The 22,715-nt window shown below is 35.1% G+C and overlaps 5 protein-coding genes across 5 annotated transcripts; 3 read left to right on the plus strand and 2 right to left on the minus strand.

Moving 5' to 3' along the window:
• Positions 1 to 3,654: 3,654 nt before the first annotated feature.
• Positions 3,655 to 9,591, plus strand: LOC106121504 (uncharacterized). The gene is made up of 9 exons (XM_013317196.1): positions 3,655 to 3,862; positions 5,140 to 5,250; positions 5,681 to 5,800; positions 6,171 to 6,319; positions 6,521 to 6,682; positions 7,098 to 7,204; positions 7,427 to 7,538; positions 8,219 to 8,369; positions 9,077 to 9,591. Exons 1-9 carry the CDS (start codon positions 3,707 to 3,709, stop codon positions 9,275 to 9,277), a joined length of 1,269 nt encoding a protein of 422 aa, XP_013172650.1. The 5' UTR covers positions 3,655 to 3,706; the 3' UTR covers positions 9,278 to 9,591.
• A 1,473-nt stretch (positions 9,592 to 11,064) lies between these two features.
• LOC106121102 (organic cation transporter protein) lies at positions 11,065 to 14,796 on the plus strand. Its single transcript, XM_013316603.1, has 8 exons — positions 11,065 to 11,178; positions 11,362 to 11,567; positions 11,927 to 12,113; positions 12,406 to 12,664; positions 12,907 to 13,156; positions 13,331 to 13,716; positions 14,036 to 14,214; positions 14,437 to 14,796. The coding sequence occupies exons 2-8, from the start codon at positions 11,365 to 11,367 to the stop codon at positions 14,755 to 14,757; spliced, it is 1,785 nt and encodes a 594-aa protein (XP_013172057.1). The 5' UTR covers positions 11,065 to 11,178; positions 11,362 to 11,364; the 3' UTR covers positions 14,758 to 14,796.
• A 257-nt stretch (positions 14,797 to 15,053) lies between these two features.
• Positions 15,054 to 17,350, minus strand: LOC106121307 (phosphotriesterase-related protein). The gene is made up of 6 exons (XM_013316913.1): positions 17,221 to 17,350; positions 16,508 to 16,759; positions 16,160 to 16,417; positions 15,755 to 15,919; positions 15,361 to 15,578; positions 15,054 to 15,254 (listed from the first exon to the last, which is right to left on the minus strand). Exons 1-6 carry the CDS (start codon positions 17,240 to 17,242, stop codon positions 15,117 to 15,119), a joined length of 1,053 nt encoding a protein of 350 aa, XP_013172367.1. The 5' UTR covers positions 17,243 to 17,350; the 3' UTR covers positions 15,054 to 15,116.
• Positions 17,351 to 17,491: 141 nt separating this feature from the next.
• Positions 17,492 to 19,918, plus strand: LOC106121305 (dyslexia susceptibility 1 candidate gene 1 protein homolog). The gene is made up of 3 exons (XM_013316912.1): positions 17,492 to 19,009; positions 19,180 to 19,379; positions 19,588 to 19,918. Exons 1-3 carry the CDS (start codon positions 18,127 to 18,129, stop codon positions 19,819 to 19,821), a joined length of 1,317 nt encoding a protein of 438 aa, XP_013172366.1. The 5' UTR covers positions 17,492 to 18,126; the 3' UTR covers positions 19,822 to 19,918.
• A 118-nt stretch (positions 19,919 to 20,036) lies between these two features.
• Positions 20,037 to 22,655, minus strand: LOC106121304 (probable cytosolic oligopeptidase A). The gene is made up of 2 exons (XM_013316911.1): positions 22,472 to 22,655; positions 20,037 to 22,158 (listed from the first exon to the last, which is right to left on the minus strand). The coding sequence occupies exons 1-2, from the start codon at positions 22,561 to 22,563 to the stop codon at positions 20,082 to 20,084; spliced, it is 2,169 nt and encodes a 722-aa protein (XP_013172365.1). The 5' UTR covers positions 22,564 to 22,655; the 3' UTR covers positions 20,037 to 20,081.
• Positions 22,656 to 22,715: the final 60 nt, after the last annotated feature.

The raw sequence follows: 22,715 nt of genomic DNA on the forward strand, positions 1-22,715 counted from the left end.
TATTTCACAAAACATAACATCACTGCGGTGCAGAAGGCATGGGGAAAACCAAACTATTCTCCCATGAAACTTGTCATGAAAACCGGCTGCCACATCAAATATAACAGTCTTTGCACTGTTCATTTAATAAATTCCAATAGCGTTTTAAAGCTGTATAAATCGATGCTTATATAAAAGGTTTTATTTTTATTGTAACCGTCGCCCGCGACTTTATCCACGTGGGTTAAAATAGATGATAACGGAATCTCAAAGCTACTGTGTTTATATATATATATAATATTATATAAATATAAAATTTCATAAAAATCGATCAAGTAGTGTCAGAGGTAGTAACTAACGTTGTGACACATTTATACATGAATTGCTCTCTTATTTTCGATTCTTCATAAAAGGAGGTAAAGAATCGTAATTAAAAAGGCTTGTGATATTATATAAGCAAATAACAAACTTACAAACTTCCTTATATTTGTTTATATTAAGATGTTCTAGTTACTTATTTAACAAATAGTTGTCACTCGCGACTCCGTCCGCGTGGATATATAAAAAAACTTAATTAGTGTAGCCCACCCATCCATCCTTCCATATCACATCCATCCAAACATTGGCATTTTTAATATTAGTAAGTTTCGATTCGAAAAAAAATGAATAAATAGTATCCTATGTCCGTCTCCTGGCCCTAAGCTACCTCCTCACCAATTTTCAGGCATATCGGTAAAGCCGTTCTTGAGTTATAAATAGTGTAACTAACATGACTTTCTTTTATATATTATATACATATATAAATATATAGATTTAACGAAAATTGTGACAGTATACTATATACATTCGACTTGTTTTAAAAAATATTGTATATAGGGGGGTGGAGCGGGGATTTCGGGATATGCGACAGTTAAATATGTGTAGGGAACTTTGCACCCAATCAAGTACTCCCACCACACAATATATGGAGCCATTGTTTTAGGCAAGCCGGTCAGAATAGTACGTAAAAAATATCAGCTGTTAGTCATCGTCGTCAGATTAAGACAGAAAAGTCTTTGTTTAACTTTATCGCTCTCGACATTGTCCAAGTGATTTTTTATCTTTCACCCTTGACTCTCTTTAATTGCAAACTTTTCAACATGTAATTAACTCGTATTGTCTCAAATAGACGTATTAAAGCTTTTTAACAATCGATTTTTTTGACTTAATATCCTCTATCACAATATATAATATAATCGGTTTCCCTAAAGTATATTGAGAGCTTTATACGTGGTACGAATACTTGCCTAGATGCAAAGTAAGGGAGGCCTTATGTTTAACTTATGAGGAAATCCCAAAATGCCCGCTTCACCTCACCTCCTAATAAATACTTTTTGGACATTATTTTGTACGTGCCAATATTGCATTTCAGACGAATATCGTCTTAGTTAAATAGTTTATATTATAGTGGGTTTCTAAGACAAAAATCTTTGACAATACACATAAAAAAATTGTTTCAAAAGGAGATTTTTGTCTCAGAAACCCACGGTGAATGTGAAGTTTTAGTATTCTACGTGTTATTTGTATCCGTCTATATAAACAAGGTAGTATATAGATATATGTATATTTATTATGCATTTTCTTTAAATGTGTACTCAATTGTAAGATAAATTACGTCTCTCGTTTAAAAAAAATCTTTAAGAAAAGGTATTCGAAGTTGACAACTCAGAATGAAGGGGAAATAAAGAAAAGAAAACGTGTTATGAAAGCGTACTCTATTATTTAATATTAAAATCATACGTTATAGTAAGATAAGGTTTTTTATGTCATTAATTTCACATTTGTCGTTCGAAAGCTAATTTCCTTGTATTTTTGTGTCAAAATTTGAGAATCTTTTAGTTTCTCTGTATATTAATGATTCTCAAAATGTTTACGAACAAAAAGAATCTTAGCCTTAAACCAATAATTACGAAACTGCCTACAATTTCCTTTCATTTAAATTAAGAATGTGATAAAAACTTTATTTTTTATAATAAAGTTAAAGATTGATTTTTTTTTATTAAACGCAAAGTTTAAACCATAAACAATTTTTGTAATTAATTACACATCACTAATCGTTGGTTACCGAGATCAGAATCTCTGTATAAACATATCGTCATCCCTGTCATAATCTTTGACGAAATAGAGATAAGAATATGTTTTCAACGGAGATTTTGGTGTGAGAAATATACGGTTAGTAATTAAACTTAATGTTAAGTTGCCCAAACTAGGTAATGCTTGTGTTAAATGAGATAAAATGTTTTAATATTTAAGTTTTATAAATTTTAACGAAGAGATGTCTTAGTATAAACTAGGTTAAGATATGAAACGTGAAACGCGTTTGCCATAATTGTAATACTCAATTACGTATGTACTTAAATGTATGAAGGAAATTAAATATATTACAAATTAATTCGTTTTAATCAATCATTTTTGTTGGCGCTAAAATACTGCAAACCAAATATATTATCTGTGCTACAAATCAGTTTTTTGTTTTATTTTTGATAGCCTCCGGAAATTTGTTACATGCCAGTTATATAAAAATCACGTTTAAAAACCGTAATGACACAAGGGATGTCGCTTTTATTTTCTGTTTTTTTTTTTAATTTGTTTTCTTTTTTTTGCGCGCTAACGTGCCGTGTCATGAAAAAGGTTATTTAACGTAGCTATACAACGCATGCGAGGAAAGAGAAAATTAATACTCCCGAAATATGTAAGAACAAAGAAAAGTCGCTTGTGTAAAATATAAAAAAGTGGATGCTAAACTAAGCTCAATTTTTGATAAGAGTTGATGCCTTCACTTATAAATATAAACATAATTTTAAATATTATTGGTTTCTTACATTGTTACTTTTACAATTGATAACAAATATAGGTACTTCGAAATATCTATTTTCATGATATACAGTTGCTATAGCGAATGGGTAATTAATATTATCAAACAAAACAATCCACTTTCACACTGGCTCTATATTTATACAATATTAAATAATCTTATCGGTCATGTCAACTTATACATAAACAATATAGAAGATAATAACAAGTTTGCGTTGTAACCGGTTTTATATAACGTAACGTTGTTATTATCTGTCAAACCGTAAATTATTAAAAGTATTTAACTTTAGTTGCATTAATAATAAAACAAGGATATCAACTGTTTAGAAGTACTATAATCGCGTGAAATTATGTCAAAAAATCTGTAAACCTACATAGGAATAAAAAATGGCGTAAAAGAATTGGAATGTCATGACATGAAGAGAACTTTGTGACAATTTTTGACATTGACAGTTGGGTGCTAGTGACCTGTCATGTAGTTTGACTTATGCCCTCCGTTTCAGATATCCTTGTCTGTCTATATTTTCTAAATATTCAATTCTAAGATAATTAATACGCGAGGCCCTAGTTTATTATCTTCATCTGTCGACTGAGGGTGACTTTGGCATGTTTTAAATAACCTTAAGGATAAATAAAAGTAGATGGAATCATATATGATATATTGTTAAATAATAAACTGCTTGAACAACTAGGTTGTTATTGTCGTTTATCAAACAACGAAATAACGATAAAAATAGCAGTATTAGTAATGATGTTGTTAAACGAACATCGGCACATCACTAGACACAAAAATAATATGATATGTATAACCAGACTTTATCTTTTGTTACGTTACAGTTTAGTTCATTAGTTTGCTGCGAGTACTTTAGGCATTATGTATTTTTTTATATTTATCGTGTCGTTTTTACTTTTAATAATATACGCTGTTAAAAAGAAAGATTCAGAACCGATATTCGGTGTATACTCTGTGCCCGGCAAATGGTATTATTTAAAGTATATTGTTTTCGCGTGCATTTATTATTTTCGTAAGGTAAGGTAATCAATTGTTTTTATAATTAAAAAATAAAAAGTCAAAATAAAAACACTAATTAAAACAGGCCATACGTATTAAGTATTAATTACATTTTGTTTTAAAATAACCGGTTTCTCGCAATTTTGGGTTAGAATCAAACAGTAATAATTTCACGCTTCTTATAAAAAAATATGATATTATATAAAAAGAAATTTGTACTTTGTTTCCAAACCTACATCAAATAACCGCTAAAATCATAACCTTTTCACTTTTTAAAATCTTCTTAACATTGCCTTTTATTGTGATACGACGTAAACAAATGTAACTTCTCTTAGGTTAATATCTTCAAAAAATATTAGGACAAACTTGACAGTAATTATTCAGTCTTATCAGACTTTGTTCATGGCCAAGGTTTTATACTTTTATTATCAATTAAAAGAATTATTGATAGGCGTTACTAGTGCAATAGTGTACTTTCCTTTCAAACTATTAATAGTACTAACATTTATAAAAACAGGCTGGAAATTTATGATTTTTTCTTTCTTTCAAGATATAATAAGTAAAGACGTTTTTTTACTTTTTATTAGACAGTTTTAAAAAGTAGAATTTGGAAAAATGTTAAATTGAAACATCGAAATTTTTCGCGGCAAAACGATGGTTTCTAAACTAAAATATAAATTCAACATATGTGTCTATTAAATTGTTTTATACATTAAAATGTAATTACGATTAAATAAAAGTAACAGACACATCGAATAATTAATCTAATTGATAAATAAATTATTGATTAGTGTTTTATCACGCACCTGCTAAGTGTTGCAAGAACCGTATTCAAAGGATTTTGTGAATGAAAAAAAAACATATTTTTAGTATTGCAGACCAAGAATTTCGAACAATAAATTTATCATTTTCAATTTGATCGTCACATAATTTAAATATTTTTTAAGGAAAAATTTTAATTCAATAATCTATAAATCTATAGCTTGGAGAGAAATACGAAAAGTCTAATTCGTAAATTTTTTATAGTTTAAGAGAAATTGTAATTTAAAAAATGTCGTAAGTACTTAGTTTTGACCTAAAGTGTTTCAAATAATTAGCCGTCTTGCCCGACTTCGTCCGCACGGAATTTAGGAAAAATTTAAGGCTGTATTCTTCCAGATTCGAGATTCACATAGCCGTTCCAGAGATACCTTTAAACAAACATCTACCCAATGATCTAAACATTCGCATTTATAATATTAGTAAGATAAATTTATATAGTTATTTGTGGCGTCATACGTCTTAATATTGTTTAGTACGGGAAAAGCCATGCAGCGGGAACAGAGGGACGCGCGGGGCAGGGGGTGAAAGCACTCGCGGATCCCGCCGCCATGGACTGCGCGCAGATGCTCAGTGACCATGCTAAGGTAAACCTTACCCGTACTTAAAGTCGCCCCTTAGTATGAATTTAGTACTAGAAATGTAAACTAAAATTCTACCATAGTGACCAGAACATTTTAATTTTTTGATGTAACGAAATATTGCTATACTTGCTGAAAATTTTGCTTTAAAAAATAAAATGAGTTCAAAACTCAATGCAACTACTAATCGATGTATTTAAAGTCAAGTAAAAAAATTCTAATAGTCTGATATAAAAAAATAAAGAAATGAGATTGAATGTAGATGGCTACAAGATAGAGGAAGACCAAAGAAATTATGAATAGATGATATGCGTAGGAAGGGGGTGAATTCAAATGTGACAGCTGATAGAGATGTATGGAGGAGTACATACTGTCCCGACCCTCGTTAGGGATAAGGGAAGATTGGTTATGATGAATAGTCTAAGTTTCCGTACAGGCATTCGACGCGATTTTCTTTATATCGGCGACACGGGACGAGAACGACAAGGGTATTTACGTGATCTCTGGATGCGAGCGTCGCTCTATGGGCATGTGTAATGGACTCTTTTATATCGGGGTAAGTAACTATTTGTGGAAAGGGAGACCAAAAACCTTATTGCTGGTAGCCCTAGAAATTAAATGACACCTTTCGTTTACAAAATCTCGTAAAACGCATTACCACCTCTATTACTTACCATGGACTACCATTAACCCACCTTAGTCAGAAGGCATAAAAGCAATTGACTAAAAAGACCGTAAAAACACGACGATTCTTGGCTTTTCAGGTCTTCCTTACACGAACACTTTCAAGTCAGATGTTGATAGTATTTTTTAGCGACAGCAAACTGCGGTTCGTGTATGGCAAATGTTGAGGTTGTCCGTTTTGGGAGGCCCTTATTCTTACCACTACATGATATTACCTATATCAAAATTTTTGTATCCTCTAGTTACCGGGCAAAGGTCTTCTATGCAGCAAGAAGATACCGGACACGGTGCTGTTCGGTGCACCGATTGGTGAGTTCTCAGCTGAGGGTATTAAGATGGAGCCCCTGGAGCCGATGAAGAAATGGGCCCTGTCGTACAAGGGGAAGATGTGGTGAGTTGGTGATATTTGACAATTAAGCTCTTTTAGAGATATGTAACTTTAATATTTTCCTGGATGTTAGACAGACAGTCGTCCAGAAGGTCTTTTCAAAGATCGACTCTTACCGGTTAGAACCAGTCGATTTCCGCAACTATGTCCCCTGCAAAGCTTAGTCACATTTTAAATATTGTTTCTCGATTCACCATAATCAAGGTACCAGAACGAGCCCACTAAATTAGTGGACGTGGAATTCACCGGTGAGTGGTCAGCCACCAGTAAATACTTCGATTTCGACACAGACCTGTACCCGCCCGCCATCATCAGGTCCATCGCGAGAGAGAAGTGGAGTCGACAGTATTTTGAAGGACTTAAGACGTACGTTAATATATCTACAATAATTTATTTTTTCCATCATCTCACACAGAGAAAGGAAAGACGCACCTAGCATTAATTTCGCGTCTCAATTGAAGTTCCTGATTTTATGGTCCTATTCAAATTGAGTTGTATTTCGTCCAAAGTTTAAACTGTAAACTAATGATTAACATATTAACAATATTACTCAATAACTGCCATCCTTGGGCAGTGCCGGCACTATCAATGACCTGGGAGAGATTCCTAGGGTGGACCCTTTTTTACCACGTCTGGGCTTACGTCAGACTATATAATACGTAGATCTGTGTCCAGAATCTTGAGTCTATTCCTAACGAAGGTACTGTTCTTGGGAGTTTTTTTAATACTTACGCTTCCCCTTGAATTTGATGCAGCCATGATAAATGTTGCAATATTGTAGAGCGCATCAGTCTCACTACGAGCAGTTCGGAGTACTTAAATGCAAGTTCAAAATCGAGCAGGAATCCTTCGAGTACACGTTGCCTTCCTTCAGGGACCACAGTTTTGGTGAGCATTTACTTACTGCAATCATTAATCATCACCAACATTCTGATGTCATTTTCTACATGTTTGAAACACTAAGGTTAACAAAACTAGTTGCTACCGGCGTCTCCGTCTGCATAGAATAAAACTACGTCAATAGCGTTTGCGGTATCTGTTGCTTTCATCCAGATTTCTTTTTCCTTTCTGGTGTTGGCAACAAACATCCATCCAAACTTTCTTATATAGGTCACAAGCGCGACTGGAGCCTGATGCACCGGTACGCGTTCCACCACATGTTCCTGACGGACGGCACCAGCATCAGCGTCGGCGTCATCTGCCAGCCGCTCACTGCATCCACGTCTGTTTATTACATTATGTCTTTTAGATTAAGCAACATTTCTACTATAAAAGCATATATTACTAACTAGCTGTTGCCTGCTACTTCGTCCGCGTGTATATATAAAAAAACTTAATTAGTGTAGCATATGTGTTCTTTCAAACTACATATGTTCTATACGTATGCCAAATTTAATCGAGATCCGTTCAGCCGTTCTAGATATATCTTCAAACACCCATCCATCCATCCACATCACATCCATCTAAACATTCGCATTTATAATATTAGTAAGTTAAATAAAAAGCAGCTATTCAAGGCATAAATTCGAAAAAAAAGAATAAATAAAGTCCTATGTCCGTCTCCTGGCCCTAAGCTTCCTCCTCACCAATTTTCAGTCATATAGGTAAAGCCGTTCTTGAGTTATAAATAGTGTAACTAACACAACTTTTTTTTATATATATAGATAGATAAAGGATGTTCTATTTGTAGAAGACTTTTACCAAAATGTTCCAAACTGCTCTTCTACAAAAAAAATAGAACTATAAAAATGTATTGCTTTTTCAATTGCTTACTTGTTTCTTTAATTTGCTCTCCTCTTTTTTTTTTGATAAACCTTAAGACCTTTAACGCCATTAGTACTTTTCCGTATGTAATTGATTCGAATCGACTGGTTGCGTTACTTTGGTTTGTCTTGTCTCCAGTATGGAGGCAGGAGTAGTGGCATTACCTAATGGAGAACTGCACCCGGTGCAGTGGGTAGACCTGCAGCTGTACCAGCACGGGGAGGGAGGCACCGCACCTAGAGATTACGCTTTCAGGTTCCAAGCTGGACACAAAGTCTATACTGCACAGGTAATATTAAACGTATTTACTTAGCTTGTTAATTCAAAGGAATTTATAGATGTGTTAGGTTAACCAACCCGTAATGGGCCAGCATTCGAAGAATATACATACGACTCTATGGGTTTGTCTATGCCTTGTCACCCACTTATGGTAGACTCTAGGTCAGTCTTTCCCAAAGTGGGCGATAACGCCCCCTTGTGGGCGCTGCAGGTCTCAAGCTGGGCGGTAAGAGACCCAGAAAGAAAATGGGGGCGCTGTGTAAAGGCCCGGGGGGTGATTTGTAATTTTATTTAGCTAGAAGGCCTCTTAGACAACGACAGCATGAGCTCTCGACTCTCAACAACAATTTGTGAACATCCACTAATGCGAATTAAAAGATTGCTTAAAGTCTAATATGGGGGGCGCTAAAAAAATATTTACCCTCAAAGTGGGTAGTAGACAAAGAAGACTTCGAGGGCACATAATATGAGCTGAAGACAATCACTCGGTATACCTGTCCAAGAGAACTAATATTAGTCTTCTTTCCCTTCTCACTGTTTCCAAGAAAGGTGGATGGGACGCATAGGATAACATACTTTTCTGTGCCTCTCGCCTTCTATCGATTAAAGTTAGACAACGCATCTTCAATTGCTTTCTTTAGGTACAGATCGCTTCGCTATTTCGGCGAATTGTTGTGATTGGTCGTTTGACAATTTATAAATAAAAAAAACCCACAGGTGATTGTGGAGTACGAATCAGTCCACTACGTGTCTAGTGAGTGGGAGGCGCGTATGGTGGAGCGCTTCTGTAGGTTCACTGTGAACGGTGTCGCGGGTCGGGGGGTCTCTGAGTTCCACTACAGACATACAGACGGACGGCCTGATAGTGTCGCTAACAACGATCCAGAATGGTACAGGAAAATGTGCCATAAAGTCTAGAATATAAGTATGTTTGTTGTATTCATATAAGACTTAATTTCAAATAATTTTATTTTAATAATTAAAAGTGATCAAATTAAGATAGTCCATATTGATAAAAAATATACACTCGAAATGCTTACAAATTATTTGTTTTTAGGGTTCCTTACCTCATGGGAAAAAAATGGAACCCTTATAGGATCACTTTGTTTTGTAGAAAGAAATAATTTGTAGACATATCTAAATCTATTCAAACTTTAGTGAGACATTATAATAAACTGATATAAAAACGGCTAAACACTCACGTATATTCGTCCGGTGGCGGCACCGACTAGTTTCGGGCCTATCGGGGGCTAGTCGGTGCCGCCACCGGACTTATACGTGAGTTTTTATATCAGTTTATGTCTAAGGTCTTCATTAATTGTTTGATAATAAAATAAACTTCACGTTCATTTATTTATGTTGCTGTTTCACACATAATTATTTTAAATGTTGATATTCTTTTTTTATTGTACTTTAAACAAAATAAATATATTTGCTATACTGATATTTGTTTTTTCTTGTGTACACTAAAAAATAAAAAAACAGTATGTGTATTTAAAGTGATCGTTAAACCAAACCCACATTAGTATTATGTGCATGTAAAATTATTAATATACGAATAAAAACAGATGGAACTAAGTGACGCACTTTTTATATTAAATCTTATCAAATTAAATACTATAATCACTAATGTAATACTGATAAAGTACTTTACGAATATTTGCAATGATTCATGAGCTTATGTGTTTTTTCATACTATGTTCTATACGTATGCCAAATTTAATCGAGATCCGTTCAGCCGTTCTAGATATATCTTTAAACATCCATCCACATCACATCCATCTAAACATTCGCATTTATAATATTAGTGAGTTAAATAAAAGGCATAAATTCGAAAAAAATGAATAAATAGAATCCTATGTCCGTCTCCTGACTCTAAGCTACCTCCTTACCAATTTTGCTTTTAAAAGACAATTAATTACAAATTAATGGTAAAAGATTTAGTCCAAAACCTATAAAGGAATGTTATATTACTTATATTATAAATGCGAATTAGACGAATGGATGGATATTTATTTGAAGATAGTTCCAGAACTTTATGGATCTCGCTGAAATTCGTCACGTAGTCTGGGAGAACATAGGCTACTAATTAAGTATTTTTAATTCCGCGCAGACGGAATCGCGGGCGACAGCTAATACTAAATAATAACAGATATGACGTACCCATATTAATTATAATATAATAACGTAACTACCAGGATGTTCTTGGTCAGTATTTGGGGACATGAGTGGTCCCCACGACCTTGCAGCACCAGCTGGGGAGTCAGGAGCGAGCATTTCGCCGCCTCAATCATCCGACTAATCGAATTGAATGACTGGCCACGATGAATGAAATAATTGCGCACGCGCATCCCATAATCTATGTTGGGGTGATGCTTAATATTTACTGGGTAATTTTTTTCAGATAATTTTATTTCTATTGGTGTTTTTAATGAAACACATGACAACGTTATTATAAAATAAATGAATTTAGGATACTATAATTTACTGAAATTACTACTAAACATGTAGCTAAATGTCTAGACATGTCTAGAACTGTCATAAAACCTTGAATGAGTTACAATCCTTAATTATACCATAGTTTTATAAACTCTAAAATGGCACATAGAGTCGCTTTATCTTTCTCTCTGTTTCTAAATTCAAAAGGCAAAATTATGTGCATTGCTTAACATTTTTCGCATCACCCTGTGTATCACACCGGTAGTACTTAAGGTCCGGCGTACAGGGTGCTCCGTAATGAACATAATCTAGCAGTGGCCCGCCGCCGCCGGACCTGCGCCTGCGCATCCGCTCGCTGACCATTTGTGACAGACTGACATGTAAGTACAATATATCAAAATATACCATTAGTTCTTACTGACATTCTATTTAAAACATAATATTAAGACTAACACTAAGTTACTTGCACCTTTTCAACTGGTCTGGATTAATTTAGTCTGTAATTCTATCTATCAAGTAATATCTAGCGATACAGCTGGTACGTTCATAAGCTTGAGTTCCAGATCATGGATTTCGACGCCATATTAGAGGACGTGGGTACGTTTGGGAAGTACCAGAAGCTGGTGATCTACTGTGTGCTACTGCCGGCTGTTATCCCATGCGGCTTCCATGCGTACGCCCAGCTCTTCATGGCCGCGGATGTGGTACACTGGTGCAAGGTGCCCGAACTCGAGCATTTGGATGATATCGAGATGGTCAAGAATATTAGGTGATGATACAAGATTTTTCTTATTAATTGTTAAGCTCTAGCAACTGTTAAATAAATCGCTGGTAACCTCATTAGGGGTAGTCTACGATATTGAAAACATTCGTCGTAACAAATTATTTAAATAAAAGAAACAATCTCTCTCTAACTCTATTAAATTTCTATATCTTCTACTACTGAAAAGATCAACGAATCAAAGACAAACGGAAAATAAAAATGTCACAAGAATTCACAGGCATCATAACAGATTTTTGTCACTCAACACGTCTAAAAACATCACTTCTTGTAGTTTAGAAGTTTTTAAGACGTACGATGACAAAGTAAGCTGCTTGTTCACTTCATAAATAGATATACTCTTCCAGCATACCTGTAGAACTGAAGAACGGTATCCCGCAGTACTCCTCATGCAGCATGTACGACCTTAACTACAGTTACATTGCTGCTAACTATCCCGACATCGATGACGTCTCCAACTCCTCCGCAGTTGTACCCTGTACACATGGATGGACGTTTGATAAGAGCGTCTATACTAATACTGTTGCTACTGAGGTGATTTGCAATTATATTTTATAGTTATACAGTTTGTCAAATCAGCAGTGCAATATTATGTGGGGCTAAAAGTGTAGAAGGTAAATTTTTGTACCAAAATATTCCGACTTCTATGCTTGGGGAACATACGGGATCCTTTTAAATGTGTAAAATTTAAATTATAATATTGTTCTATTTAACACACAATTATTAGAAATTACATTTAAAGCACAATGACTTTTATAAAGCATAAAATGACTATAGCCAAAAGAATAGTTCCAAAAATTTGTTGAATTAATTTTATTATGCCCAGTTCAATTTAGTTTGCAACAAAGATTTCTATCCGACTCTCGGGCTGGTGCTCCTGGCGGTCGGTGGTATCATCGGAAACTACATCTTCGGCTACTTGCAAGACACCATCGGAAGGAAGCCTTCCTTCTTCATCTACCTTCTCATTGAGAGCATTTTTGGAGTTGCCACTGCGTTTGCACAGAACTTCCCTGTATGGATTATTTATAGGATCGGTGTTGGGTTTACTGTCCCTGCTATTATGGCAACACCTTATGTTTTGGGTAAGAAAGTTTTTGAAATTTATTCGATAATTCAGTTGAATTTAAACTTTATTGAAAGAGTTTTTGATCAATTTTATTTAATCCTTCACTTTTAAAGAGAGAGAGATAGTATGCCTTGACCTTAATATGAAAAAAGAAGAGAATGAATGACCCACAGTAGAACCATTTCCGTCCACAAATGTATTTTAATTTCTGCATATCTAATTGAATAATGGTGTGAAAGCTTATTGAAATTATTTCAGCTATCGAGTTAGTAGGTCCAAAGTGTCGTACCCTGTGCACCATCCTATCTAACATCGCGTACTCTATGGGGCTGATCCTCCTAGCTGGTGTGGTATACTTAGTGAGAGATTGGAGACATCTGGCACTCACCACTACTCTGCCTTTCGTCTGCTTCTTCTTCTACATATGGCCAATGCCGGAAAGCCCAAGATGGCTGCTAGCGCGAGGACAGTTTGAAAAGGCGGAGATTATTTTGAAAAAGATGGCCAGGTTTGTATTCTTGCGCACTTCAAATATTTTTGTTAGAATAATTGGATAGGCTTGTGTTACTACTCCTACTTCAAATCTTTCACAAAAGTTTTGAATTCAGAGAAGCTGGTAAATTCGTACAATACGGCTTCCAGGAAAATAATATTGGATATTATGTAAATATATTTTTTGTAGAATGAACGGCAAATCATTACCAGCCAACTACATGGTACACCTACGTCGTAAATACGAGTCTGATAAACTAAAACAAGATCTGGAGAAGGAAAAGACACGGAAATACGGCATCTTGGACCTGTTCCGTACTCCCAATCTGAGGAAGAAGACCATCATCATAACTTTCATATGGTTCACCAACACAAGTGTATATGTTGGTCTATCGTACTACGCCCCAGTGTTAGGTGGAGATGAGTTCTTGAACTTTTTTTTGGCGGGAATTGTAGAGCTGCCTACATATCTCTTCCTCTGGCCTTCTATGGAGAGACTTGGCAGAAGATGGACGTTGTGTATGAGCATGGTCGTAGGCGGCGTGGCATGTTTGACCACATTTCTGGTGCAACATGGTAAGTATAATTTCCCTCTATGAGTTTAAAGACCTGCAATGTTGTTTACACTTAGTTGCATTTAATATGTCGTAATTATGCGCCATCGCAATTAGACAGAATAGTAACCTATTAACCTAGTTCATTTAACCTCCAATCAAATTATCAATGTTCATGTTTTTCTGTTTTTCTCGTTGATTTTGAGGAAGGAGAACGAGAATGTACTCAATCAAAGATCACCTGTTTCAATCGAATCGAATTCTTGGGTCTTAGAAAGCGGTCAAATTGATTTGGTATCCTGAATTACTTTCTGAACAATAAGACAATTTTGGTTTCACAGAGACGTACGTAACATTGGCTCTATACTGCGTTGGGAAGATGGGCATTTCATCATCGTTCGTGGTGCTGCCACTAATGGCTTCCGAGCTGTACCCGACAGTAGTGCGCGGCCTCGGCATGAGTCTCAGCTCCGTACTAGGCATGCTCGGACCGATATTTATACCGCTCGTCAATTATTTGGTTAGTTGCACTTTTATTTAGGGACATACCTGTTCACAAATCATTCCACAGTCTCACCGCAAACGACTTCTCTCAAACTACGAAAGAGAGAAAGATTTATATTCTATTTTTGAATTTCTTTATGACTGGCATTCATACAATTATGTTAGTTATAAAGAAGCGTTACAATTTTAAATATTAGACACTATTATATGCTTTACTTTGTTAACATTACTGTTCCAGGGCTCCGATATATTGGTACTACCTTTGATCATTATGGGGGCACTTCTCGTAGCCGGTGGTATCGCCAGTCTGTTACTGCCGGAGACTCTCAACCAACACTTACCCCAGACATTGGAGGATGGGGAGAAGATGGGTCTGGACACAGACTTTTGCTGTATCCCACCGGTTAAAGAAGTGAAGCCGAATAAAAATACGTACGATAATTGCAAGAAATGCAACACGTTGTGCACTTGTCAAATCGTCAATGTATCTTTGTCGGACAATGTTGCTGCTGTCATAGACAAGACTGGTGAAAATGTTGAGTTTATTTTAGTTAAATAAGTACACGGTATAGTATTATAATTATATTGTTTAAAACAATAGCAATGGTTATTTAAAAATAATAATAATAATAATAATAATTTGGAATTAAATACCTATAAAGCTGTTTGAGAGCATATTATAGGCTTATTTTTTGCTTTTTTTTTCATTTTGCGATGACAAAGCCGTAGGATATCGCTAGTTTATAAATAAAGTAATATCTTCATTTATTAGTAACTTTTAATTAAAAATTAATACATATTTTAAAGCACAACAAATTAAATATAACAATTAACACTTAAACGTTATTGAATAAAACAATTGTAAAATGATTCGAAGTTTAATTTTTTTTTCTACATGTTGCATGCACTGTCTAATAATTAAAATTTGACAGTTAACCAATTAGCAGGGTTGCCAATAGTAATCTTGTCTATGATCGTTTGAGAGATGCCTCTATTCTTCATCCTGGGCAGCACGTTGTTTATGATATGGGAATAACCGTGACCTCCGTAGTTAATCTGGAAATAAAAATTGCTTATGCTGGACAAGTTGAATCGCTATGAGAGACGTATAATTAATTAGTATTGATTATTTTAAAAGTGCAAATAATTAACAACATAATACCAGTCTATGTTTGGTATGAATATCGTGCGACATTAGTATTCTGTCTTCCTTTCCCTCCTTTATGAGTTCCTCTATTTTGTCAATACGCTGGGCATCAGAAGGCATCGCAACAGTCTCATTCAGTTGGTAATAAGATACTTCAGTGCCGAACAAATCGAACTGGCAATACGATCCTAACTCTGCGAATTCTAACAGCTTCTCCGTCTGTAGTAATGTACCTGGTAAATACAAGATTAATCAGATAGCTAGCTGTTTAATCAGATAACAGCCTTTTCTGAGTTTATTGGCCTTAGAGCTACCAACACATCAATATAATTATATATTTTCAATAATTAATAAGTTGTAAAAATGAAGAAGATGCATAAAAACAATCAGGGTTCACTTGCAAACTCACGATCTAAATGCGACATGACCGCCTTGTCGACTCGTCCACCGGCCTCCGTGTACAAGCGGAGGATCTCAAAGGGTGCCTGAGGATCGCGGTGCGGGTGAAAGCTGACCCCACAGCCCAGGTGAGCCTGCACCTCGCCCGCTGCTGATATCGCCCTGCGCTCGAAATCTGAACAAATTAATCACATGAGGTTTCGGGTAGAAACCGTGAGGATATAATGAAAATTATATAATTCTATTCAACTCAGAACAAAAACTTAAAGAAAAATAGTTATGAAGTTAAATAAAAATCAAATCATGTAGAATCATGGTATTCCTCATAGGATCGAGTTGGGAATAAAAATCTTTAACACGATTTTGACATAGACAAGTTGGAACAAAACCTGGTATTTAATATAATTATGTTTACCTTTCAACGGCCATACACTAGCAATCTCTCCCATAAATCCAGCTTTAACTGTGGGATAGTCTACGCATCCTTCAGTCAGCTCATTTAACATGTGATTGTAAATATCTTCTTTTGTGTTTTTGATTGATACGTCATCCTGTAGATCTGCGATATAATGTCCCGTTCCTGCTACGACGTGTACGCCGGTTTTCGATGATACATTCTTTAGGAAATCGATGTTCCTTTCTAAACCTTCTGTCGAATTTTCCACAATAGTGCCTTGAAGAAAATAAGAAAGCTTTAAGGTCCCGTTTTTAGTAAATAACGGTAACGCGAAAGCGTAAAAAATAATTGAATTCAAATACTCACCGCCTTCAAATTCTTTATAAGCTTTCACATCATTCAAAACAGCTTCCTGAGAGTCAAGGTCATTGAGAAGTAAATTTGATTGTGAACTATACGGATACTGTCTTAAATAACCCACCGTATCCAAAGAAAAGCCTTTTTCGAATTTATTGGCAATCTGTTTCGGTGGTTGTTTATAAAAATGTGTAAACTTCATATACAAATGTTCATGAGTTAGAGTTATGCCGAGAACGCTTGGGTCCACGTCTCCATTTACTGTAAAAAAAATAGCAGCTTAATTTTTTTAATTAATAAATTAATTTAATTTTCTCGGGTATAGATAATGAAATTCTTAATTTTTATGCTTGATTCAACTTTAATAAGTAAAAACTTTAGTAAATGGCAACACAGTTTATTTTTAATCTGTTATGGACAATGTTGTTTTTGGTTGATTTCAAGTTTTAGGTTGGAAGAATAATCTAATTTTATCTCACTTCAAATTATTAAAAATAAATGTTGTTAACGTCAGATACTTTGCTTATTTTGATGCTTAATTTATTTTTCAACTAATATAGGTTAGTGTGTTGAAGTGCTGTAATTTTCTATTCGAATCGAAATAAGAACAAGTGCTTGTAAATTAATATCTACTGAGATATAAATAAACTAGAACAAATGATTTTCTAAGCCCCTAAATCTGTTTTTATGAAATGATGAAGTAGAATTGCTAAGTTTCTTACCTGTTTGAACTCTCCCAACCATTTTATAAACACAACAATTTGTAACTTAAACGCTTAATAATTCACGGCTAAAATATTAAAATGTCGTAGTCTTTAAATATGGCAGATATGTAAATTTAAAGTTGTTATCAAATTTCTTATCACTTGTATATTGTGTCATAATTAAGGTGTTATTAATAAGATTGTTTTGCATTATACATTTTTAGTCTATGATTCACAGAATATATAAAATAAATTTATTCATTAAAATCTTATGCTCGTTTAATAATTCTCTACATTCTAAGGCCCTTTCTCCACTTAACAAAGCCAACTGCTAATTATGCAAAACGTGGGTTTTCGAAAAAACATTTTGATCCTAGTTTACTTAAACGATTTTTAATTGTGTACTTGACAAGTATATAATCAAAGGAGATAATTAACTAAACATATTTGCATCAAAATGTTTAGAGCAAAGTAGCAAAACATCGTCCTTGGAATCTTGAACTACTCTTGACTGCCAGTGACTTTTTTTTCTTTTCTCTCTTGGCTTTCATACAGCCAGTGAGTTAATATTAAACTAAAGTCACACAAGGATATGTGAACTGGTGAGAGGCGCTGCCATCGCGGTTGGTTCTGACAGAATATATATAAAACCTACTTAGACATTGAAAATGACATAAAAACAGCTCTATTTACTGTAAAACAAGGATCATGTGACCCTTTTTTAATTTGATAGGGTGGCGCTAGTGAGCTGTCATAATTTAGGGTGACTTAAGTCCGGTTTAGAAATTCTCGTCGGTTTATAGACAGCTTTAAAGAAAATGATTGATCGATAACATATGTACAGTTTCCTTGGTAACATTTATTGACGTATGTTTAAGTGAAAAAACACAAAACCTGATATTTATTAATAGTTTGTACTCAAAAATGCCTATTCTAGTAAAAGATTTTACTTGGACACAATCTCCTACTAATTTGCAGATCAAAATACCTTCGAAGTCGATGAATAAAAACAACATCGATGTTTTCACAACTGAATCGTATATTAAAATACATTTTAATCCATTCCTCTTTGAGATATTTCTACTACATGATGTCGACAACGAACGAAGTAAGTGTATAGTAAAAGAAGAATCAATAGTGCTAGAGTTAATTAAGAAGAAGGAAAATGATTGGGAGTGTCTTGAAAAATGCTTAACTAAAGAAGAGAAAAAAGAACTGCGTCAAAAAATACTCGAAAAATGTCAAGATGAAGCGAAAGAGAAAACTGAACAAAAGTCCATAAAGAAGAGTGAGATGGATAGATTTACAGTACAAAAGGCAATGGAGATTGATTCACAACAGCATGCGTTAATGGATTCAAGAAGAGACGCAGAACGGAACAAAGCTATGAACGAGTTACAACAATGGAACGATTCCCTTAAACCTCTAAACCCAAATATAAATGCTTCCAAACATATAAATAGTAACTGGTCTTACAACATTAAAAAAAATGAAAACAGTGTCAAAATTGTCGAACTACCCTCTTCAGATGATGAGAAAAATGAAAACAAAACTAAAAAGCAAACAACACAAAAGAAACCAGCAGTAAACAACACGTTAGCTAGTAATATAAGTAAACCAGTTAGATCTGAATACGTAGAGAAGATGAAGAAAGAAACTGCTAATAGAGTTTTACCAAAGCTAAGAGAAACAGGAGAAGTTGTGATTACGCACACGCCAAGAACATTCCCAACGCCAAGTCGAGAGTCAGCGGCGCAAGAAGAGGAAGCTTGGTTAAAAAATATCACACAAGCAAGAAGAGCAATAGGTTGTTGCAAATTTTAAATTATATTTACACTAATTTCTTCTTACATACATTTTGTTAAGATTTTTACACTTATGCACTTATTTTCAGAGCTATCACGCGTAGATTTCTGACTATAGGCCACTGTCTATTTCATACCTAGAAGGATTAATTCAAGCCTTTAAAATTTCTAGGATTCGTATCTGAAGATCTTAGGCCTGAAGAACATGACCCCCAGTGGTGTAAAGAGAAAGGGGACGAGTTCTTTCGCAACGGCAACTTTCTGGGCGCGATCAGTGCTTACTCGCATGGAATCACTCTATCCAACAAACTGCCGACTCTGTATTCAAATCGAGCAGCAGCACATTTTGCTCTCGGAAATTTCAATAAATGTGTAAGTAAAATATTCATTATTAGTAACCAAAGCCGTGACTTAAAACGACACAGTTTTGATGGGTGTATAATATGCTTAATACACTATTTTTACGAGATTACTACAAATCAATGGGTGTTTTGGAAAATATTTTGTAGCTATTTTACTCCTGTTTTACATTTATGACATTTTGGACCCTTTAGAAACTTATTAATACAGTTTTGTTTAGGTAAACGACACTTCCACTGCACTCGATTTATTGAATCCGCCATGTGAGGGTAATCGTAAAAGTCGTGCTAAGTGCATAGCTCGAAGAGCAGCGGCACTCGTGAGGCTTGGCTACTTGAACAAAGCCATCGGTGAAATGAAAGCCGCGGCGAAGCTAATGCCCGAAGATGAAAATATTAAAAAAGATATCTATAATATGGAGAAAGCTTGGGAACAAAATCCAGATTCTGATTGACATAAAGTTTGTTAAGAATGCATTATTAGTTAATTCTTCTAGTTTAAATTAATTTTATGTAATTCAGTGTTATTTAAATAAATGTGTTACTTTTCTCGCTATTTATTTCTCTATAAAGCAATTCTCGCTACAAAGCAGACTTTGAGCGAAAAGGATAACTTGGGACTACAAACCTTCGTTTTGGGAATCTGGCATTCCTAATAAATGACAGACAATTTATATCAACAGCAATTTACTATAATACACAACTAACACATGATCTATTCCTCTACAATATTTTTGGGCAGTCCAAGATTTTTCAAAAGCGCGTGCGGCGAGGGATCTCTACCGCGGAACCTTCTGAACACTTCGCTCGGGTGGCAAGCGCCCCCCGTCGCTAGGAACGTGTCTCTATACCTCCGCCCCACAGCCAATATATCCTCGTCACCTTGTCTGGCTTCATCGAAAGCGCTGAAGATATCAGCAGCTATCATCTTAGACCATAAATGGCAGTAGTACGCAGCGCCCCACTCTTCAGAAACGATTTTCGTGAACGACAAAGGATGAGAATCATATTTGTCGAATGGCAATACATTATACTTCGGCCACATCTGTCTAACAAGATCTCTCCAGAAGGTCTTCGTCGAATATAGCTCGAGATCTAATCGAGACAAGTACAATTCCTGGCATAGCTCGTATCCGGACATGTGCCGTCTTACATTGTGTAAATTCTGTACTATATCATCAGGTAAAGGCTCCTCGGTATTGTAGTGGCCACTGATCGCGTGTATAGTATGTGGATCGTACACCCAGTGTGTCATAACATGACCGCACACTTCTGCCGCGTCCCATTCAACATTCGAAAGTCCAGCCACTTCAGAGTAGTTTGCTTTGGTTAACAAATGCCTCAAAGAGTGTCCAAATCTCTGGAACAATATGGTAACTTCTTTGAACGATAGCAAGGACTGTTTTCCATCTACGGGAGCTTGGAAATTAAATATCAGCGCGGAAAGAGGCTGCGTTGATGTGACGGCACATTTATTGCGAATGGAAACGTGCCATCCCGCGTCATCGTAAATGCGGATCTTGTCATTCTGACGTGCGTATGGATCGAAATAGAATCCAGCAATGGGACTGTTACTGGACTCATCAAATACGTCGTAAAACTTAACATCCTTATGCCATGTCTGCACATTAGATCTCTCAACGATTTGAATCTTAAACAGTGTACTACACAGATTGAACAAGCTGTTTACAACTCTGGGCAGCGGAAAGTATTCTCGGATTTTATCCTCATCAAAATTGTACATAGACCATTTTTGCTTCCTTTGCCAATACGGAATATCCCAGTGTTCCAATTTTTTATTTAAGCCCCTTTCGTTTGCAAAAGTTTGTAAAGCAGCCATTTCAATATCCTGCATCGGTCGAGCACTTTCAAGCAAACTATCCAGGATATTTTTGACATTTTCTATAGACCCTGCCATTTTGGTTTCCATGCTCATGTCAACATATGTATCAAAGCCAAGAATAGTAGCTTGTTCCTGTCGTAAACTGCGAATATTTTCTAATATAGTACTTGTTTCAAGTTCCTTATTGCCGTAACCAGAACACCGTTGAACATAACCTTGCCATGCATTCCATCTTTGAGTTCTGTCTGGACAATACTGCATAAAGGGTTCATAGATATGTGGTTGCAGAGTCACGAGCCATGGCCCTTTGCTTGCATCATTATTTACTGACATAGACTTTGCAAGACTTTCGGGAAATTCTTTTACAAGTTCTTCATCACTTATTGTGCTTTTAAAGGCTTTAGTTGCAAAGTTTACTTTTTCACGGAATAAATTCCTCTCTTTCTGTAATGTAGTTAAAACACTATTCAATCTTTCACGGTTAACACCTTTAACATCTAAACCATTTAATTTACCTTCTAAAATGTATTTATCTAATAATCTTTGTTCTTCATCTGTAAGATCTTTTAAACGATTTTTTTCGTTTACCGCAGCTTGGAAGATAGGTATGCTAGTGAATTTCGACGACCTAGCTTTATGTGCTCTTTCATGTATTTGTAGATATGATTTTGTTGGCATTAGAGAACTGTTGCCCAAGTACAAAGTTTTAGTTACACCCCATGTTAGCTCGAGTTGGCTATCAAGTTTCTCTAATGGTTGAAATATTTCTACAAAAGCATTTTTACATTCCGCTGCTGATTGTTCAACCTCTCTTACACCACTCTCGTATTCCATACTTTGTTTGCTAATTGATGCGATGCATTTCTCAATTGTGACATCGTTAAACTCGGGTAAACCATTGTCAAGTAGCAATGTATTTTTCTCTGCATCTTCACCTATTTCTGGAATTCTGTAACATAGTAATTATTATGTTAATTATAAAATGTAGTTAAAAGACTTGCCAGAAGCTATATCAAGCACATCATTTGGATTCATTGTCAATATTATCTGAAATTAGAATAATTTAAACCCATCACTTTCAGACACAGGCTCATGGCTATTAGTACTTCATTAGCTCTGTTATTAACCTAAATATTACAAAATACTTACACAGCACGCGTAGTAAAACTAAAATCAAGAATGCATTTAGCAAAAATAAGACAGATATAATCATATTTAGAGATAATGTGCTAATTATAATATTGAAAGAAATTTCTACTTACAATACGACGTATCCCGCATTCCGTTTATTCTGATAAAAGGGCTTTTTAAAATGTCGGCTTACGATATTTCTACGTAATATAAATGAAGCCATATCTTTTTGCGATTGAAAATTAAATTGAATAAGTTATTTCATAATCTGAAATATTTCGCTTTAAGTATTATTTTTCATATGATTGTGACACTTTTGACACATGACATTGTACAGAACACAGACTACATATCATTCTAAAGATCACTTTTACG

This window comes from Papilio xuthus, unplaced genomic scaffold (genome assembly GCF_000836235.2).
Source record: "Papilio xuthus unplaced genomic scaffold, Pxut_1.1 DF826945.1, whole genome shotgun sequence".
Taxonomy (NCBI): Eukaryota; Metazoa; Arthropoda; class Insecta; order Lepidoptera; family Papilionidae; genus Papilio; species Papilio xuthus.